Raw genomic sequence first — 18,840 nt, 5'->3', positions numbered from 1 at the left:
GAAGATAGCAGACATCGGTTTTAAATTACCTGAGATTGCTTTGTTGTTTCTGTCTTCGGGGACTGGAGAAGACAAGATGTTCATTAAAACTAGCGCTGCCATCGAGGCCCATTGAGCTGAATGAAAGCACGCTGCTGGTTCCCAAAGCCTGCGAAGGCTGAGGGTGTTAGAAGGCTGGTAATTGCTGAATGGGAGGGGATAAGAGGAGGTCCCATGACTGCACGCTTTCTGCTCAACTGTCTGCAGGCAGAAATCCCTGTCATTGCTCTTACGGGCAGGAGGAAATTGTCCATAAATAATGAATATTGGGGATATTCCAAAAATGTCATTGTGTGGGTTCTGATCGTATAACATTTGCTGTATTAAGTTCTGAATTTGAAGCGGGGTTGTGACATGACATCACACTTTTCTAGTGGATCCAGTTGTTTACTTTGCATACAAGACCAAAAACGTCACGTGTACTCATGGTACAATATGTACTGATGTATTCATATTACCAAAATTGTCCAGACCGCCATTTTACATTTGGTGACCACATATAGCTTTATTTATAAGGTCTTTTTAATTCAATGTTGCAGTACCCAGTAGTGTTTCAGATGCATATAGAATGTAAGAGAAATGAGAGAAATGGCTTCCGTTATGTCGTGTGATCATAACGGAACACCCACATGAGAAAGAAGAGGTGCACAGTCATGGTTTGGTCTGGTGATGAGAATTCTCATCGCTTTGAGGACAGAAGACCGCATTCTGTAGCTTCAGGGTAATTGGTACAAGAATATTTTTTTGTTTCCGAAACAAGGTTTTATGGAGCCTGTGATTGTACACGAATGCTCACTTAGTGTGATTACAATGTTACTTAAGATAGGTAGCTTACTTGCCGCTGTAAATGGAAAAATCAGTACAAACAGAGCTGTGGTGAATGTGATTAGCTAAAGTGGTACCGCAGTGTTTGGAGGCTCTAATCGTGTTTCTTAGTTACTTCTGAGGATATAAATCCCGTCCAGTGCCTTCACTGGATCCAAATACTGTGGCTGTGCTCTTCAGCTGCTCAAAAGCACTACACAGGTGGAAGGACTACTTTAGTTGGAATAGATCCTGTTGGTCAAGCCTGTCAGACTCTTGTCACTGATTTAATTTATCTGTCTAGATCGGCAGCGGCTGATGTTTTAGGCAGTATTGGTAAACTTGTAACAAGAGCCACCTAGGAAATTTGGCTTCTGGAAATCATGTTAAAGGAATACCTGGTGCTAATTTTGCAGTGCATTATTCCCAGTGCATTTTCTGGTTTAGAAAATTCTGTTTTATATTGTTTCTCTCAACTAAATAAAAAAAATAAATGTAATCATATTTTCTCCTAAAAATAAATACAAATAAATGATTTTTATTTCAGTATGGGTGATATTTTAGTTCAGGGGACAGAGAGTAATGTTCTGAGCACTGGACATTAGAGTCACCTAGTTTACACTAGTGCAAAAAAAGAAAAAAAAAAGAAAATGCACAATGGCTTTTGATAGTTTACTCTTGTAGCAGGTGCAGTAATGTCTGACTTAAAAATCTTTAGGAGAAATTGGGTCTGACTTCAGGGGGCGGGATATCGATCCAGGCCTGTGGCTCATTGCTGTAAAAAGACGGATAGATTTTTAAAAATGCACAGCGTGTCAGAGTATAAAGACCATTGTGCGCTTCCACGTAGGAATCGGCTGAAATATTTACAACATAAATCTTGTACCAGCTTTGCCGTTGCCTTGTTTGTTTCTCCTGAAAGAGGAAAGATGACAGGAAGGCACATATCGATTGGGGAGCCAGAGGGAGACGAGGTCCCAGAGTGACACGCTCAAGCCCTTCCAAGTAAACCGAAATGTCTGCAAAAAGCGCTTCTCGTTCTTTCGTGTAGGCATCAATTGAGCCAGCTGTCCGTACTGTTTAGACGCAGTGTACGTCTGGCACGGGTACTGAAAATCCATGTTAAGCCTGCATGCGTTGTAACATTGTCTTGTGGTGGATCAGTAGGAAGTTGCGTCTGGATATCTCTGGATAGCCAGATCAGATTTATAACTTCCTATTAAACTGTTCAATTAAATATGAATTGATAATTGAGGTGCTGAAAGTTACGAGTCTCTAGAGTATGTTTAATTTCCAGGACTTACATTTCATGTCACATTACTGCTATTAAAATATGACTTTTGTCAGCAATTCTAGCTGAGGAATATTTCCTCCACTATGAGATTTGAGGTTTCTCCAGACTCCACCGGCGTGGCACCCTGTCAAAACAAATGCCAAACTCAACAAAATATCTACAAGCAAGGCCTAGTCTTAGTCAAACATCTGAAAAAATGCCCTGTTCTCTGCAATTAGTCTCAGGTTGGCTCAGCATTCAAGAAAGACAGAATTCCTCCCTCAAACAGTGCACACAAGGTAATGAAAACATCTCATATTTGAGTCCATTTGAGCAGGACCAGTCCTCCTTTAGGATTTAGATTCCTCAGTCAATAAAATATTAAAAAAAAAAAAAAAACCATTGACATTGCTAAGCAAAATTCTAAAAATATATTACATCTCCAGATGTCCTTCCTGGGATATGTTCAGGGTAGTTCCCTCCGATCCCACATTAAGAGGCCATTTTATATTTGGGGCCTTCTTACTTCTTTTTATCAGCTGGCTCATATAAACCATAAAATCCCCTCAAGCGTTGAATAAAAAAAACTGAATCTGCGTTTACTTTCCTCTTGTTGAATCGTAATCATGCAATACGGTAATCTTGTCCTCAGTAACGGTGGGCAATGACTGCTTATTTCTGGATAGTTCCACAGATCGTCTGACAGGGTCTGGTTCTTTATGAAACATGCAGTGGTTTCAAATTCTGTGGAAATTATTACAATCAGGCAGAAAGAAGCGTGTCCAGTTGATGTCGGAGAACGGCGATTTTTGGGGTTGAACGCGTCTTTATTTTACACGTGCGCTGTTAGCAGCTCCCCGTTAGCCAGTCCCCTCGCATCTTTGCCGTTGCTTTTAGCGCGGGTTTAATGGCAACACGCGGGTTAGAGCAAATCGATTTTATCAGCGCACGATGAGAGCTGCAAGCCTCCTCCTAATGAATAAAAGAGATATCACTGCTGTGCCAGCCAGTCTCTCTCCCCGCTCGGCAACTCCGAGAGGCACTCTCCTTCCAGTTGCCATCGATTTGAATATCAAACGGTACTAAAAGCCACTTTCTCTTGTTTGCCGGGGCCGGGCGGGCAGCGCGAGGTGGGAGGGCGGTGAGCAGGAGCCGCCGAAGAAAGGGAAATGACCGCATGACCGCAGGACGCCCATCTGAACCACGTGGTACTAAGTGGCACTTTCTCTCATTTTTAAAGCTTACCTCGGGCAAGTTTGCATTACCGAGACCTTTTGAAAATGAATCGGCAGTTGGTGCTCGACACGAAAAGAAGCGGTGTAAAAATCCATGGCGCAAAATTAAAATGAAGTAATAGTCACTCACCTGGCTTCTTGAAATATACACACAGCCCTGAATGATGGTTTGAGAAAAGGTCACAGAAAGTGTGTCTGTGTGTGTGCATGCATGCGTGCATGTGTGCGTGGGTGGATGGGTGGGGCAGAGATCAGGGTCAAAGGTTAAAATGAGTGCTCATCTATGGAGCATTGCAATGCGGGACACCAAGAAGTACTATTACAGCGTGATCATTTGAAGCACCTGTACCCTGTAGTTTCACGATGATTCACGACAATGGCGTTGAGTACAGGGTCACAGGGTAGCCTTTCTGATTGCATCAAACTCAACAGGTTCATATGGCTGTTATGACACATACAGTGTAAGGCTAATTTAGCCTCAGCTATCCCTTGCTGCTAAATGAATCGCAAGGGACTGAGTGACATTTCACAAAATTTCATGGTTACATTGTTTACCTTCCCGAAAGTGAAGATGGAATTGTCAGTTGTTCAAGTGCTGTTCAGTTCACCTTTCTCATTTTAATATTTTGTGGACACACACCCTTTGTCTTGGTATGTGGGGGAAAAAAGAGAGATCTGTTTAAAATGATGATTTCAATTTTTTAACAATTTGATATTTTAATTGTCCATAGCCTTTAAGAGGGAATATTCAAATAATCCAATGGTATTTTCCATCCCTCGCAAGCTCCAGTTCTGTATAAAGAATGAAACCTTGCAGTTTTCCATTCATTTGTTCTCCCAGGATTAAAAAATTAATTGTGCTGATGAATTATCTGCTATCTTTTTCAGGGTTCTTAAGCTCTCCTTCATGAATAGTAATGAGGAAGAATACATTGTATTTTATTGGTTAATTAGCACACATTTAATCTGAGTGAATTAAGTTAATTGTCACATATTTGAATAATCGAGTAATCGGTCTCATCTTAATTAAAATGCGTATTCCAGAGCAAAAAAAATGCAGAACGCTTGGTGTTTGAAAAAAAAAAAAAAAAAAAGCTTTTGCTACTTGAGCTTCTTAAAGTAAGCACTTCCAACGCAAACTAAGTTTCTGTTCGCAGTTACAAAAAACGTGTTCCTGTCCGAGAACATGTACTGATTGGAGCATTAAGTGCATATGCATTTACCTGTCAGGTGGTACAACCGATCCTGTTGGGCAGCGGAACATGTCTGCTGTTCAGGGCTTGTTCATTTTGACAGGTCATAGCTGAGAGCATTTCAGCCCAAGTGAAAAGAGTGAATTGCCCAGGAGCTCATGCTGTCACTCATTTCCTGGTTTGTTTGGTGTGCAATCAAATTTCCTTCATTGTGCTTACCACCTGGCTATGAGGGATGCCTGTCACTTATGAGCCATATAGCCGTGCAGCGCTTTTTGCTAAGTAAAATTGTGCCAGGGCTGAAGGTGATTTCTAAAGATTTTATCCCAGTTATGGAAATATCAAAGCTAATGCATATTAATTAGTCTCATCTATATGCCAGGAGCTCAGATTGACAGTTTCTGAAACGGTTGGACATGGTGTTGAGCCTTGAAGTACTCAAGTATGGCAATGGCACCCCACCGCTGTCAAAATGAACATACATTTCAGGCCCTTTTACATGGCAGTGTCCCTAAATGCTTGTAGGTTGTGTCAGACATTTTTTTTCCTTTGTGCTAATATAACTGCTAAAGTTACATGTATTTTGCTGTCATTACATATAATCTTAGGCACGGTGTCTGTAAATATCTTTTTTTAAGAGGGGGTGGGTGGAGAAGAGAATATAGCAACTTGCTAATGCACACACCTAATGGCGGTATTTTGGCGTGCTGCCCTACCCCTCAGGATGAGCTACCAACACAAACTGCATTTGCGTTGTAAATCTGTTTGTCCTTCTGCCAGATACGGTTGCTCCTGCACATAATTCTGTGCTTTGAGCTCATCCTGAACAGGTGGGTTCATTTGTCAGAATGGCGGGAGAAAATGAATAAATATGCGCTGTTGGGTCTAACAACCCCCGAACCATTAAAACATAATATCCTGTATCTGAGAGATGCTTTTTTGTGTGAGCGTGGTTAAGTTTGATGGTACTGACTAAAAAGAGGCAGCATCTCTCAAAGTGCTCAAAGTAGGAGCAAGCCTTCTTTGTTGTTTTCCACCGTTTTTCAAAGAAATGTTCCAGATACCCACCACATTTTAAATTAAGTGGCTTGTGAAATTACTAATTGGCTAGGTATGTGGCGACATTCACCTTTACTCTAACACACTTTTCAGTTCCTCATTATGGATTTAACTTTTCAGTGCTGAAGTCGGTGTTTTTGTCTTACAGCTGAAGTGACCTTGAGTTGTTTGCAGGCTGAAGAGAGATCCGTCTGCTCTACTGCATTTGAATACTTACTCGTTTAAATTTAAGAAAACAGTCTCTAGAATAAAATTCCAAAATTCTATAAAATCTTTAATAAGAAATTACAAAGAAAGCACAGATGCGCTCATTTTGAACTGCAGATGTCTGTGGGAAGTGTTAAAAGATACCAGATTTGTTGTTTCTTATTGGCAGATTGGCCCAACTTGTGATCTGATTAGGTTCTTGTTTAGTTTCTGAAAGAGCAGTGCTGTTTTAATGGCAGCTTTGCCTCTTACCCACACGCTGTCGCTGGCAGACTAAAGGCCTGAAGAAAGATAGCCGTGAGTGTGCACTAAACTGTGAGGGAAAACATTAGCTCAACAGCTTGTTGTGAGGGAATCTAATTTATGGTCGACGGCGAAATGTAATGCTTTATGATGATGGAATTTAGCCTGTTCGTACTGGCAGTGGTGATGCCGGATGATCGTACCTCCGTAGGTACTGATAAATGCGGTGCGCAGTCTATTATGGTAATCCTTTGCTTTGTCTGCATCACTTGTACATCTCACTTGGGAGAACTGCGTAAGTGCTGGAGCCTCCACATTCTCACGTGAATGTAGTTTCAGTGCGCTGTCTGTGTGCCAACTCTGTGTGTCTGAATAATGAGCGCATAGCAAGCACTTCAGCTTTTCTTGTCTCTCCTCACAGGTGACTGCAACTTTGAGAAGTCATACATGACGTGCGGGTACCGGCAAGGCAAAGACGACGACCTAGAATGGGAGCAAGTCAACACCAAAGAGAGACCGCCCTCGGATCCTTGGATGCCAACAGGTTTGTCATGATCCCCCCCCCCCCCCCCGCACCCAATCACCTCGCTCTCCCCTCCTTGCCTATTGATGGATGGACCAATCACGTGCTGTACACTGTGCCTTATACTCTTGTCTACATTCTGATTGAACGCAACTCCAGGAGGAATTTCTGCTGGAATGCAGACCGCTTGAGCCACCCCAAAGCGGCGGGTTGTGTACATTGTGTACTGCTCCGCATTCTGGAACCCTCTGTCAGTGTAAACTCATGGCATTGATTCCCTTTTGTTAGCAATCCGTTTAATTCATTGGTCCTCAATTAATGGTCTAGTATTTGCTAAATACAGCTCTGAAATGTAGCCATGATAGTGATAGTCACTGGGCCTGTCACATTCTCTTCCTCAGTGCTAGTGGTCTTACTTTCTGTGGGGAATGGCAGGTACACTTTTAAGGGAATGGTAGGAAAGGACATGGGTTAAGGAGCATCAAAGAGTGTCCCCGTGTTTAGTACACAGGTTTTTCTTTTTTATAGTTTTAGTCTCCTCTTGAAGGCTTCTAGCTCTTCAATATTTGAAGTACACCCTCAACTGGGTAGAACCACCCATATTTCAAGAGGAAAATTGCTGATCCAAGAAATGGCTGACATTTAGATTACTGGGGGCAGGAAGCATTTCAAATCCGAAAATAAAGTTTGCGTTCATCTACAAGGACACCGCAATCAACACTTTTTCCAGAGCTTGTCAGTAGCTTGGAAGGATAATGTCTTGAGTTGAAAATAACCTTCTAAAACAGATTTGTTGAATAGATTTCAGTTATGGAACGGAATGAATATTGTATACCTGTGGAAGAAAACACAACATTAAAATCTTCTAACTGTTCATTTTATCCCTTTTTGGGAAACTTGTTCTCGTTGTGCTAGCCCACTAGCTAGATAGCCCAGTCAGCAAGAAAATTAGTAATTTGGTTTCAAGAGCACTAAATATCCTTTTACATTGTTGGTGTTGCTTGTTGCCATGTTTTGCCCACATTTATATTAATGCTGTAATAGGATGTAATGTGTTTTAAAGTGCACTTTTATATTGGTTTAGCCAATGATTGAACAAAAGTTAATTCACTGCTTTAGTTAACTACGCCAATGCAGTGTTTAAAACGCATTGCAATTTAATGCAATGTATTTCAAATTCTCAGTGCCAAACGAGTACAGTGAATGACATGTATTGCGAAATAATCCACAGTCATCTTTAATTAATGAATTCTCCATTACAAGAGTATTGAAATCCAATTTAAAACAGCCAATCTATTCTGAGCAAGCTTTCCAGCATGTACTGTATTTGCTTGGACGTACCGTTGATGGCTTCCCATTTTAAATTAAGCGATATTGCCACTCTGGGGTCAACAGCACTGAAAGGTTTGGACTGATGGAAGAGGATTTCAACGTGTAACAGCTATTGTTAATAACATATCAGACAAATTATGACAGTGTGGCAAAGAGAAGTGTTTGGAATTGATTTATGTGGGTACAGCAGGAGACCACATAAGGTTGAAGTGCAGCTCGACAGAAGGCTTTGGCCTGCACGCTCAGGCAGTTTGATTCATTCCTGCGCATGAATGTGTTTATGTAAAGAGCGACTGTTGGATTTGAAAGTAATGCTTGTTTCTCCCATGAGTGTCCCAATGGGTGGGGAGCTGAGTTCCTTCCTGTCCTGATTGACTCAATTTGCGGCAATTACTCTTTTGGCCATTTTGTCTATTTTTACTGACCACAAATCCTCCGGATTGAAACTCATACTGCAGGTATGCCTTGGACTGAAAGCTTGTCAAAATTGAGACATTACATTAAATGACGGCATTTAGCTAACTTGGATAAATGCCTTGCTCAGTGGTACAACTGCAGTGCCCCTACTGGGAATCAAAACCATAGCCTTGGAATTACGAGCACAGTTCCCTGACCGTTATATCACAATGTTTCCCCACACGTTTTTGTAATGTGATTCCTTTTAAGAATAACAACACTCCAAAACGTCAATATGTCTTTTATGAGCAATAGAACTGTCATTTGGAAATGTTATTTCTTGTCATTTAGTCTGAAAGCTTGTGTTTTTGTGACCGAGAGTCATGTAATTTGAGGTTGTGTTCATCTTCATTTAATACTTGGCATTAATTCGTTCACCTGCTAGTCATAGTCAAGCTTGTTTTATGTTGTTTGACCGTTGTCCCATTTGCATCAACATTATGAGTCTGAACAAGGAAAATTTTCTGCTAATGCTTCTTTACCTCTTAACCTCACACCTCATAATCTTCATGCAAATATTCAAATGTGTCTAATATATCTGCAGAATATATTCTAATATGTTAGCAGAATCCTTGCTTTAGCTTATTTTCTGTTTTTAATGGTCTTATTATTGGACTTTTGATGATGGAAACTATAAGAAACTAGAATGGAGCGTTGGCTTCCTGATCACAAGCAGCCTTTGGAGTACATGGACCACATATCACCCTGTCAGAGAATCAGTTTCCTGTAGTGCCACGGCCCATATTCCCCAATGGAAGCTGGGCACTGGCTATGATGCGTGTGTTGTGATTAAAAGGGAGTGCTAGCCTTTTTGCTGTCACTGCAGGCTCCAGTCTCATTCCACAGCACTTTTCATTGCTTTTCATTGCATATAGATCTCTTCTATAGGAGAAACCTCTCTGAGGGCTATTCTCAAAGGGATGAGAATCCACCACAGTTATCAAGTAAAGGCTGAATGCACAAGCAATACATTTTAAATGTTTACATTTTCTTGCTTTAACCAGGTTTTTTTGCCACCATTATTTTCAAGGCTGTATATTTTGTAACTGGTATCTTAATTGTGGCGGGTACTATTTTGATTTTCAATAACATGAGAACTGAAATAAATCCAAACACTTTGTTTACTCCAGATAAAGGGATAAAGTTGACTGTTTGCTGTACTTACTAAGGCTGTAATATCAAGTCACCAATGGGATCAGATAAGTAAGTTGTGAACACTTTATAGTCCCTGGCTAGACAACTTGATTTTAAAAGCATTACCTCGTTCTTGCATGCAGTTAATCTTCGATTAAACAAGCAGTTTATCTGCCCGCTAGGATTGAGTAGCAATAAAAATAAATAAAAGTTGGCTAGGCCATTGTCTTCTGTGTTTTTATAGGGAGATGGAAACAGCCTCTCTCAGTACGCAGTAGCACAGTCAAAGCAAGTTACCAACATAAATCCCAAGGGGTAGATAACCAATTCAGTCATAATCAAATAACTTCATAATCACAAGCAACAGCTTTCTGTGGCAAATAAGTATAGGTGTTGAGGTATGAATTCATGCCCATGGAAGACGCGGGGAGTGGTGCTGACAGAAAGAAGGCAAAATGGGCACCTCACGGTTGCTCTCATCTCCTTAATAACCCCCTTTCCCACATTAAGCTGACAAGTATCATTTACAGGAAAAAGAGTTTTCAATGTGATTATTAGTGAGAAGAGAGGAGGGTTTCGGTGTGATCCATCGGCCAAAACTGGTAAAAAATTTTCCCAAAGTGGTCTGTTTGGAAAACACCAGGAGTAATGCAATTAGAATGCCTTCTGTGCGCATTTTTTCTCTCTCATGGAAATCAGATGGGCTCACGTTCGTTTAATTCTAATGAAATAATCCTCTCTGCAACGTTTGAGGAACGCGTCGTCTCAGAATCATGCAGAAACCATAGGCCTAATCAAAATGCCTTGCACTGCCTAACAGCTGACCACGCTATCTCCTCAAGACCACGCTGCATCTTGTGCACGAGAACTTCCCTCCATTTTCATGGCAATAATATCACGTCATGGCTGTTAGTTTTTGACCCGTTTCTTTTCTCATAATTTTCTCCGGTGTGCAGATAGGGGCAGACTTGAGCCTGTGCAAACCAAAAAATGCATCACATTTTGTTGCATAATTTGGATAACAATTTTTCCCATCATAGAACTGGGTTGTCATGTAGTTCTCTGCTTTTCATTTTTAAACTCACCGATTTAAACTCTGAATGCTGCTTTTTTTGATCTAAACAATTTCACGAAGACATTGTGAGCTCCAAATGTAATAATGCAGCTAATACAATTAGCTTGTCTCACATACCTTAGCAAATGGCTAAGATTCCTCTCAAACCGGCTGCAGCCGAATGATTTAAGAAGTCCTCCTTTTATTAAAATAAAATGGGCTCTACGTGTAGTGCAGTCGATATTGATTTAGCCGAACAGATCGGTTGTCAGAGCTGCTTATTACAGTGGAAAAGATTATGTTGGAAAGGCCTCTCTGCTGTGATTGGCTGGCAGCTCCAATGTCAGCACGTTCGCCCGGTAAGTCCCAATTCCAGCACTTCCAATCTAATTGTGAGGGAGCATGTTTCTCTCACTAAGCCCATGAAAAACAATAATCTGCCTTTAATACCTCTTTTTGAGACGGAGAAAAGAACAGCTCTCTTTTTTTTTTTTGCAGACAACAGCCAAAGCTTTGACAGGGTATTACTGGCACTACTGTGGGCGGTGTGTCAATAAACATGCACCACAAATTAATGTGGAAAAGACGGTCTGGTCAAAGAATATTTACCGCTCTTTCTCAGCATTTTATATAATTACGTTTGTTTATGTGTATGCTTATGGTTGTGTTAAAGTAATGTTTATCGTAATGCAAGTACCAGTCTTAATGGTGTACAGTAGCTCCATTGTTTAGTTTTTTGCTAATGCTGAATGAAAAGGAACCTCGCAGTGTATTTTTCCTTTTTTTGGGTTATCTGAGTTCAGTTAATGAAAACGTTTCTGCACTAGGTTACAATTGGGATTGATCTTGTTTTCTGCACTATTTAAGAAAAAAATGGAGTATTTGACTTCATTTTAAATATTCAAATAAGAAATGAGCATATTGGCAGTCAGTACCCTTAACATAAGGTACCTGAGAAGGTAGTCATTATTCAAATGTGCCAACTCTGCAGTAACAGGTGATTTAGTCGAAATTATTTCATAAGCCTGTTGGGAATAGTGCATATCTGTCACACTTAAAAAATAAATTGGTTTTATGGCAGCTGGAAAACTTTAATGCTATGAATCTGAGCAATTTGCTCAGTTCATAAATGTCACTTAGTTCAGTCAGACAGTAAAAGATGCCAGTGAGACATCATTATGGTCTCGGGCAAGGAGACAAGGATGACTAATATTTGAGCGCAATCAGAGTACGACCACTCAATGGGATCCTGGGCGTATTAATATTTCAAATATACCATGTTACCGGGGCAAACACAGCTGCTCCCAGATAAATAAAATCAAAGTTTCAGAGCATCAGCTGTGCATGGGGTCTGTGTCTCTGGGCCACCTCTTTGACACACTCAAAGTTATTTCAAAGCCTGAGTGACCTTTTGCTTGCATCAGGCTAAAGTAAACGCAATGGCGTCGAATAGGAAGTCACATTCTCTGCCCACCTGACTGTTATTTGGTTGAAGTCATTTTTGATCTCAAGAGCATCATTATTCTTTTCTGAATAAAATGATTCTATTGCATGTGAGACAAAGTTCTGAGACACCCATTATATATGGAGAAACTCCAAGATCGCAAGATTGGTATCAAACATTATGAGAAAAGGCCATTTTTCTTCTTCTGACTTTCAATTTTGTACCTTCTGTTGTATTTTTGTCCCTGTTTTGAGTCCAGGACTATATGCATTTAAATCAAGACTAGTGTTTTGTTCAGTTTCATTTTGTCATTGACCGTATTCATCTTTATTTTGTTCTGTTTCATGCTGTTTTTCCTCCCAAGTTCAGTGATTGCTATTGTTGTCCGGTATCTTAAAGAACCACAAAAAGAAAGACTTTGAGGACTTTGACAAATGAAGATGAACTCTTTACAATGAAGCCCCTGACACATGAGGAGGGTGCTTCCCTTGACTGGAGTGACTGGATATGAGTTTAAGTATCCTGCAATCAATACTCAGGGGTCCTTTCAGGAGGAATCTTCATGGGCTGCACATATGGGAGGAACCCACCTGTACAGCACCCAAGGGGGTAATCTTTCCTTTGTTTTAAACTAAAGAAATTGTCATATAAATAAAAGGACCAACTTCTGTTTGGAGACATGTCAGGAGTGTCGGAATATTGTCGGACTCTTTGTACCCACCCCCCACCCCTCCCCCTCCTTGTATTTTATTCACTGCTACCAGCCTTGCAGGATTGGTACCCCGTTGGCTTTGTTTTCTCGTACGCGCCGCAGCCGACAGCTAATTGCAAGAACAACGTTTGTCAAACCGGTATCATAACCCCTGGCAACGTTTCAACGCACATTACGAGCAGCAGCGGGAGAAAAGGGAGAGGACCGGTTAGAGGGGCCCCCAGGGAGGGGTGACATGATACCCGCGCGGGGATGCGCGGAGTAATTGGGACTCGCTTGTGAATAAAAATGACTTTATTACATTACAGCAGGTCAGGGCGGGGAGTGTGCCCTGCATTCTGAAAGGCTTTTTAAAAAAAATCGTCCGCATACGCATACCGTAGCTTATTGCCGTTGACAAACTAATCCAGAGCCTCTCGCGTGGGTTTTCCTGTTCAGACTTTTTGTTCAGCACCTTTTTATCGGACAAGCTCATTTCACAAAGAGGAGGATGGAGCTTCCCCTGGTATAAATGAAGCTCTGTATACAGCTTGGCTGGTGCCCACAGACAAGGATTTTTCCCCCCCATTACTCTCTCTTTTATCGTCTCCAAATGGTCAGACTTTCCCTATGGATAACTGCCTGAATCAAAATGATCTTATTATCCATGTAAAATGCAGGAACCGGTAGTCTTTGATAATACATATCAGCTCTCCGTCTGTCTCATTAATCATAAATTGAGGGTTGGGGGGGGGGGGGGGGGGGGGCATGGGGCATCTCAGAAATCCTGGTCTTAACTCGCGGGGATTGCAGCGATATTCAGGGAAGCGTTTGATGGCTTTCAGATAGGTCCATTGTTTTAGCCTGCCCTGAGCCATCTGTCTCACTGTGCTGGTGGCCATCGGGGGCCTTTTCTGATCAATCCCCCCTCACAATAGATGCACATGTTTGCTCCAGTCCATTGGCCCAGTAGAAAAGAGAAAGGCCTAGCAAAAAAGTAGACTGCTCAAACAGCGCAAAGTGCCCTAGGAAGCATGGAAACGAGGGAACCCAAAGCAAAGCGTTCACGTTCGCCGTTCATGAATGTTTTTCCTGAAGCTCCTGGCTTAATTGCTACGTTGGAGAACAGAACACCCTTGTTTATCCCTCTGCCCTGGTCTGATTGCATGCTTGGCTCATTTGGGGCCATTTTGCCACACTGGATGCACGGACACACACCCCAGTGCCTTAATTACGCAGCTGGAGCCAAAGCTGGCCCTCGCAGCGTCACAGCCAGCGGGTTCACCCATCGCGTAACCGGCTCTGAGCCTGGCTTAATTCGCTGAGCATCGCCTTTCGCTATGGCCAGGGACCTCAAGACCTCGACCCCCAAGGCAGCCAGATGTCCTTCTCCTCATTCGTATGTTTGACACAGTCCGATCCAATGTACAGATTTTTGAAGTGGCTTAACCAGGACCAGGTTGACCCATAGCATAGCCCCTTGAGCCTTGCGCATAAGCATGCAGTCTAGGCTGTTCAGAGGCTTCTCAGCTGGAAGGCTATTGGAAGATGGGATGCGATTAAAACTTTTTTGTTCTCAGTTTGGTACATAAGGGCATACTGGAAGAAGTTCCTGTTCACCTGTTGATATGCAGTGGGCCAAAAAAAACATGGGAGTTGCCTGACTTTCTAGAGGTAACACTCAGCAAGTGAAATGCGTCCACAGCAGGAAGAGCCGATTTTCTGGAGGCTTTTACGCTCAGATTTAATTTTACAGGCTAAAAGAATTATATCAACGTCAACATACCAGTGTGAGCACAGTTTTCACGACAGCCCTTTCAAACCGACTGTCCGTTGGGAGTGTTGGCGGGGGAGGGGGCAATTAATTCACGCTGCTAGCACCGGGACCGGCTTTGATTACAAAACCACCTATCAGCGCATATGCTGCAGTAATTAAAATCCATCCCACTAATTCCACACAAACAAACACAGATAATGCAATGGAAGCCCTGCTGGGACTTCTTCCCTGTCTGGCGTCATTCGTCACACTCATCACAGGTTTCTTTGTGTCTGTCAAATACGTGTTCATTATGGTGTGTGTCCCGCCCACCCCCCCCCCCCCAAATTTTCCAACTGACGCATCCATTTCTGCCAAATCTTTTCAGAGGGGTTTTTTTTTTTTTGTGCCCACCCGTCATGTTGTAGGTTTGTCTCCCTGGTGGGTCCCCCAGGTCTGTGGCCTCCCTCCCCTTCCGCCCAGTAATAAAGCACACAAACCTGCTGATGATGGAGGCTTTGTGCTTTTGATTTCGCTGTGAGCGCTGGGCTTGTAATTTCAGATCAGCAGAGTGGGTCAAAGTTTTGATTTGATCGGGGCCTTGGGGTGAACTGCGCCTCCGAGAGCATTGGGGGGTGGGGGAGTGGGGGATTGGGGGTGGATACAGTATGACTGGGGGGGTGTGGGGGTACGAAACCAGAGGCGTGTATTCGCATACTGACCAACCTGTTCGCATTTTTCAGCTGGACTTTACATACTCCCAAGCACTGCAGAGGTTGCTGGCAGATAGTTACTTGTAATTGCTAAAGCGTGTGTGTGTGTGTGTGTGTGTGTGTGTGTGTGTGTGTACATACACACACGCGTTTGCGCGCATTCGCGGGGATTGCTTTTGCCGTTCGCACGGACAGGGCCGTGCTCAGCGCCAGAGCGAACATGAAAAGAAACATTTCGAGTAGTCGGCCAGACGCACAGCCGTCAAGCCAGAGGAAACGGAACGCAGCATCACCGTTACGGAGGGGGGTCTGGAAACGAGAAGCCGCGCTGGCTGAAAGACGAGCCGGCCCAGAGACTTCCCCGGCAGCGTCGGTTCGGCACGGCTTTTGAACGCACTCCCAGGATCCAGGCCGTAGACGCGGGGAGAAGCCAGCCGAAGGGCCTCAGCGCTCACACCCTCCCGTCTCCCCCTCCAGATGTTTCCACTTTGCAGAAGGTTTGGGGCGGACACGGCGGCGGCCCCTCGGAGTTCTCAGCTAACTTTCTCACACAGTGTCGGGCGGGGGTCTCGTCTGCACTTATCCCGAAACTAGAAATGGGGGTTTCCTCTCCACGTCTCTTCACACCAAACTCAACTGCGAAATGTAAGGCTGAAAAGTAGACTGGGGAAAAAAAAGAGCAAGGAAATGTGCCAGACCAAGGCCAGCTCAAACCGTTGATTAGGAAGAGCGCGGATTAGAGTTTATAATTTCATTTTTTGCATTTATGTATGTGTCTCTCCCCATCTCTCTTCACGGTAAATTCAGAAGTTTTTTTTCTGTCTTGATACTGGTTAATACATTTCTTGCAGTATGAGAAAAGAAAGAAGAACTAATACAGCAAAAACCTTGAACAACTTTTTTTCCTCCCTGCTTCCTCTGTCCTTTGGGGTGGGGTGGGCTGGGGTGGGGCCTGTGAGCACTTTTAAATTTGTCGGATTTTCCAGTGCATGCATCCGGTTGATTCCCCTCTGGTGAGTAAATGGGGCTTGCCAGCAGTCGGCTGTTCAATTTCACTCGCTGGCTGGCTTTTTCTCTCAGAATTATTGCCTAAAATAGTGCACTAGACGGGGAGGAATGAAACTCTTCGGCCGAGGTGCTACTCGCCGGTCTTGTACTATATTAATTAAAATATCAATTTATGCTCCAGCTGAATGGGTTATTTCCTCTATCTTCAAGCCGGCAAACAAGATAACGGCGAGCGCTTCATTTTCCCGCTGCATTATGTTTTAATGGGTATTTCTGCTCGAGATTCGGGCTGTAAAATTGGATTGCCCATGACTTGGGTAAAGGAGCGAGGCAGTTAACAAGGCAGCGGTGCGCGGTCCTGCAAATTCAGCTTCTCCTTTGGACATGATTTGTCGCGGGGTCACGTTCCATAAATCTGAGTGTCCCGTATGCGCGAGTCAGCAGGACTGTGCTTTACAGAGTGGAACCAGAGCCTGTGCCTGAGGTTAAATGTTTTTTGCTAAATTCACTAAACTTGGACCTGAAACACCGTGCCCAGTGCTGGTTCAGATACTGGGTCATTTTAATTTTTTTTGTGCGTGTAGGAGCTGTAGATGTTGTACGTCCACTTTGTGGATTGAATTTTGTGGTCTGTGTTTGTGTGTCTGTGTCTGTTTGTGAGCTTGCCAGCTCGTTCATCAAATATCTCTGGCTGTGGAATGGAAGGCCCTTTGCTTAAATTCTGATGGTCTGTTTCCAGGAAAACAAACATAACGAAGAGTTCTCCTCATAATTGTCTTCACAGAGCAAGCAAGAGAACCCAAACATCAGCTTTTCTGTCCCATTTTCCTCAGTTTTAGCTTTCATGTACCCTGCTGATGGAAATGGAAAAACCGAAGACAATTATTTGCGAGCAGTCGAGATATCTTTGTGGGGTTATTTTTAATGGTAGTAAGTGCACCTTACCAAGAGAGTCGTTCATTGGCGCTTTTTAACGAGGCGGCTCGTTTGGGTTCAGCCTGCCTATTGGCATCGTAGGCCGAGCTGGGATTCAACGATGCAATTATCACCGATTATTTCATCTGTTTAGCACTTAAGAGGACAATGACAGATGGAAGACAGGAAGTTGAAAGCTAGCTTCTCTGCAAAACCGAGGGCAAAACACCCCCCCCCCCCCAACGCACAACCGTCAACTCGAGGGACACATTGCTTCTGGGAAATGTCTCGTTATCGCGATGACAAATCAAAGAATATCCAACTGACGAAGAACTGCTCTCGTTTGTCGGCTCTTTCCTCTCCCCTGAACGAACACCTGGATTCAGGGGCCGATTCAAAAGAGGGAAACGGTCTACGATTGGGCAGCTGAGAGAACGAGGCCAACAACCCAGGAGTGATCCACTTAGCCTGCAAGAGGAGAAGAGAGGAGACGAGATGGCAGCCTTGCCGAAGGACGTCAGAAATCGAATTTCAAAATTTAAATCGAATCACCAAAAGATGAGATTTCCATGAGGGGGAAAACTAGCTGAAGGTGAAAAAAGCTAATGGTATTTGACAATGTCAAACCGGCTCTTATATGGTTAGGCCTTTCGTTAGACTGGGAAGCCGTAAGGTGAGGAAGTAACACTTTTATGGGATTGAGAATAAATGTAATTGTATGGCTATTGATAAAAAAATATATATACTGTATATTGTACAGCCTGTAGAGATGAGCTTGAGAGAAAAGGTACCAGAGGTGATATGGAAAAAAAAAAAAAAACATTGTACTGGAGCATTTCAAAATCATTTGCCAACCATTTTCAATGTTTTTCAGAGGCTAGAAAACATTCCTGATTTGTAACAGCATGTCACGTATAACGCTACGCTACTGCAATGAAATTATTGATGGACTGTCGTCGCAGAGAGCTTTAGACAAAGAAACGTGAGGTTTTGTTCCTGCCCAGGCCCCTGGCCCCCTGCAGTGCACCTAACTGCGAGGCTGAAAGGAGGAAGATATAACCGTGAGAGAGGTCTGACTGGACGATATTGTACCCTGAGGATATGGTGTCATACCATGCTCATATAGAAGCTTTGTCATAGCAAAAGACCCCCCCCCCCCTTTCACTGGCCAATTTCCTCTAAGCAGAAGCTGGGGTACGGCTGCCGCTGTCAACATATTGTAATACCGAAGAAGATGGGAAAGGTAATTGGCAATAGGCCACAGTTTGATATGTAACCACGATGGTGGATCGGCTGTATGTTAAACGGAAAACTTTGTCCCTGAATTGTTGAACTGAAGGATCCATCACTGAGCCTTCCCTCGCTTGACAATTTCATTCATGACAGGAACTCCTCAGCTGAACTTGAAGGGAATGAAGTGTCTAGATCATGTGGTGATAGACAGCCGCTGGTAGTGCGACACCTGCCACTTATTGTTTACATGCAAGGTGAACACGCTGTCAAAAATATAGACTAAATAATATTGTCCATTTTGTTATACATTTTTCCAATTTCCATGTTACTTTGAAGGAACCTTTCATTTCTACATGGGGTAGAGTACAAACTAATGTTGCACATTCTGACAGAGTGTGTCATGCCTATAATGTAATGTAATGACAGAGGGCTACTTATCTCCATTTTCTCCAGTGTGAAGGTTATAGCATTTTTTTGTATTTAATATAATTTTATCATTGCACATGTAAAATATCTTGTTTCTTGCCA

General features: G+C 42.9%; 1 protein-coding gene across 16 annotated transcripts in view; it reads left to right on the top strand.

The window, feature by feature from the left end:
* The window catches only part of ptprma (protein tyrosine phosphatase receptor type Ma), a 206,478-nt gene that overhangs the window by 35,654 nt on the left and 151,984 nt on the right, over positions 1-18,840 (top strand). For all 16 annotated transcript variants that reach the window (XM_035415359.1, XM_035415353.1, XM_035415358.1 and 13 more), the window contains exon 2: positions 6,475-6,597. In XM_035415359.1, the coding sequence (XP_035271250.1) occupies positions 6,475-6,597 (123 nt within the window). The remainder of the gene's footprint in view (positions 1-6,474; positions 6,598-18,840) is intronic.

This window comes from Anguilla anguilla, chromosome 4 (assembly GCF_013347855.1).
Source record: "Anguilla anguilla isolate fAngAng1 chromosome 4, fAngAng1.pri, whole genome shotgun sequence".
Taxonomy (NCBI): domain Eukaryota; kingdom Metazoa; phylum Chordata; class Actinopteri; order Anguilliformes; family Anguillidae; genus Anguilla; species Anguilla anguilla.
The sequence above is the reverse complement of the archived record's forward strand: the minus strand, read 5'-3'. Positions and strand labels throughout refer to the sequence as shown.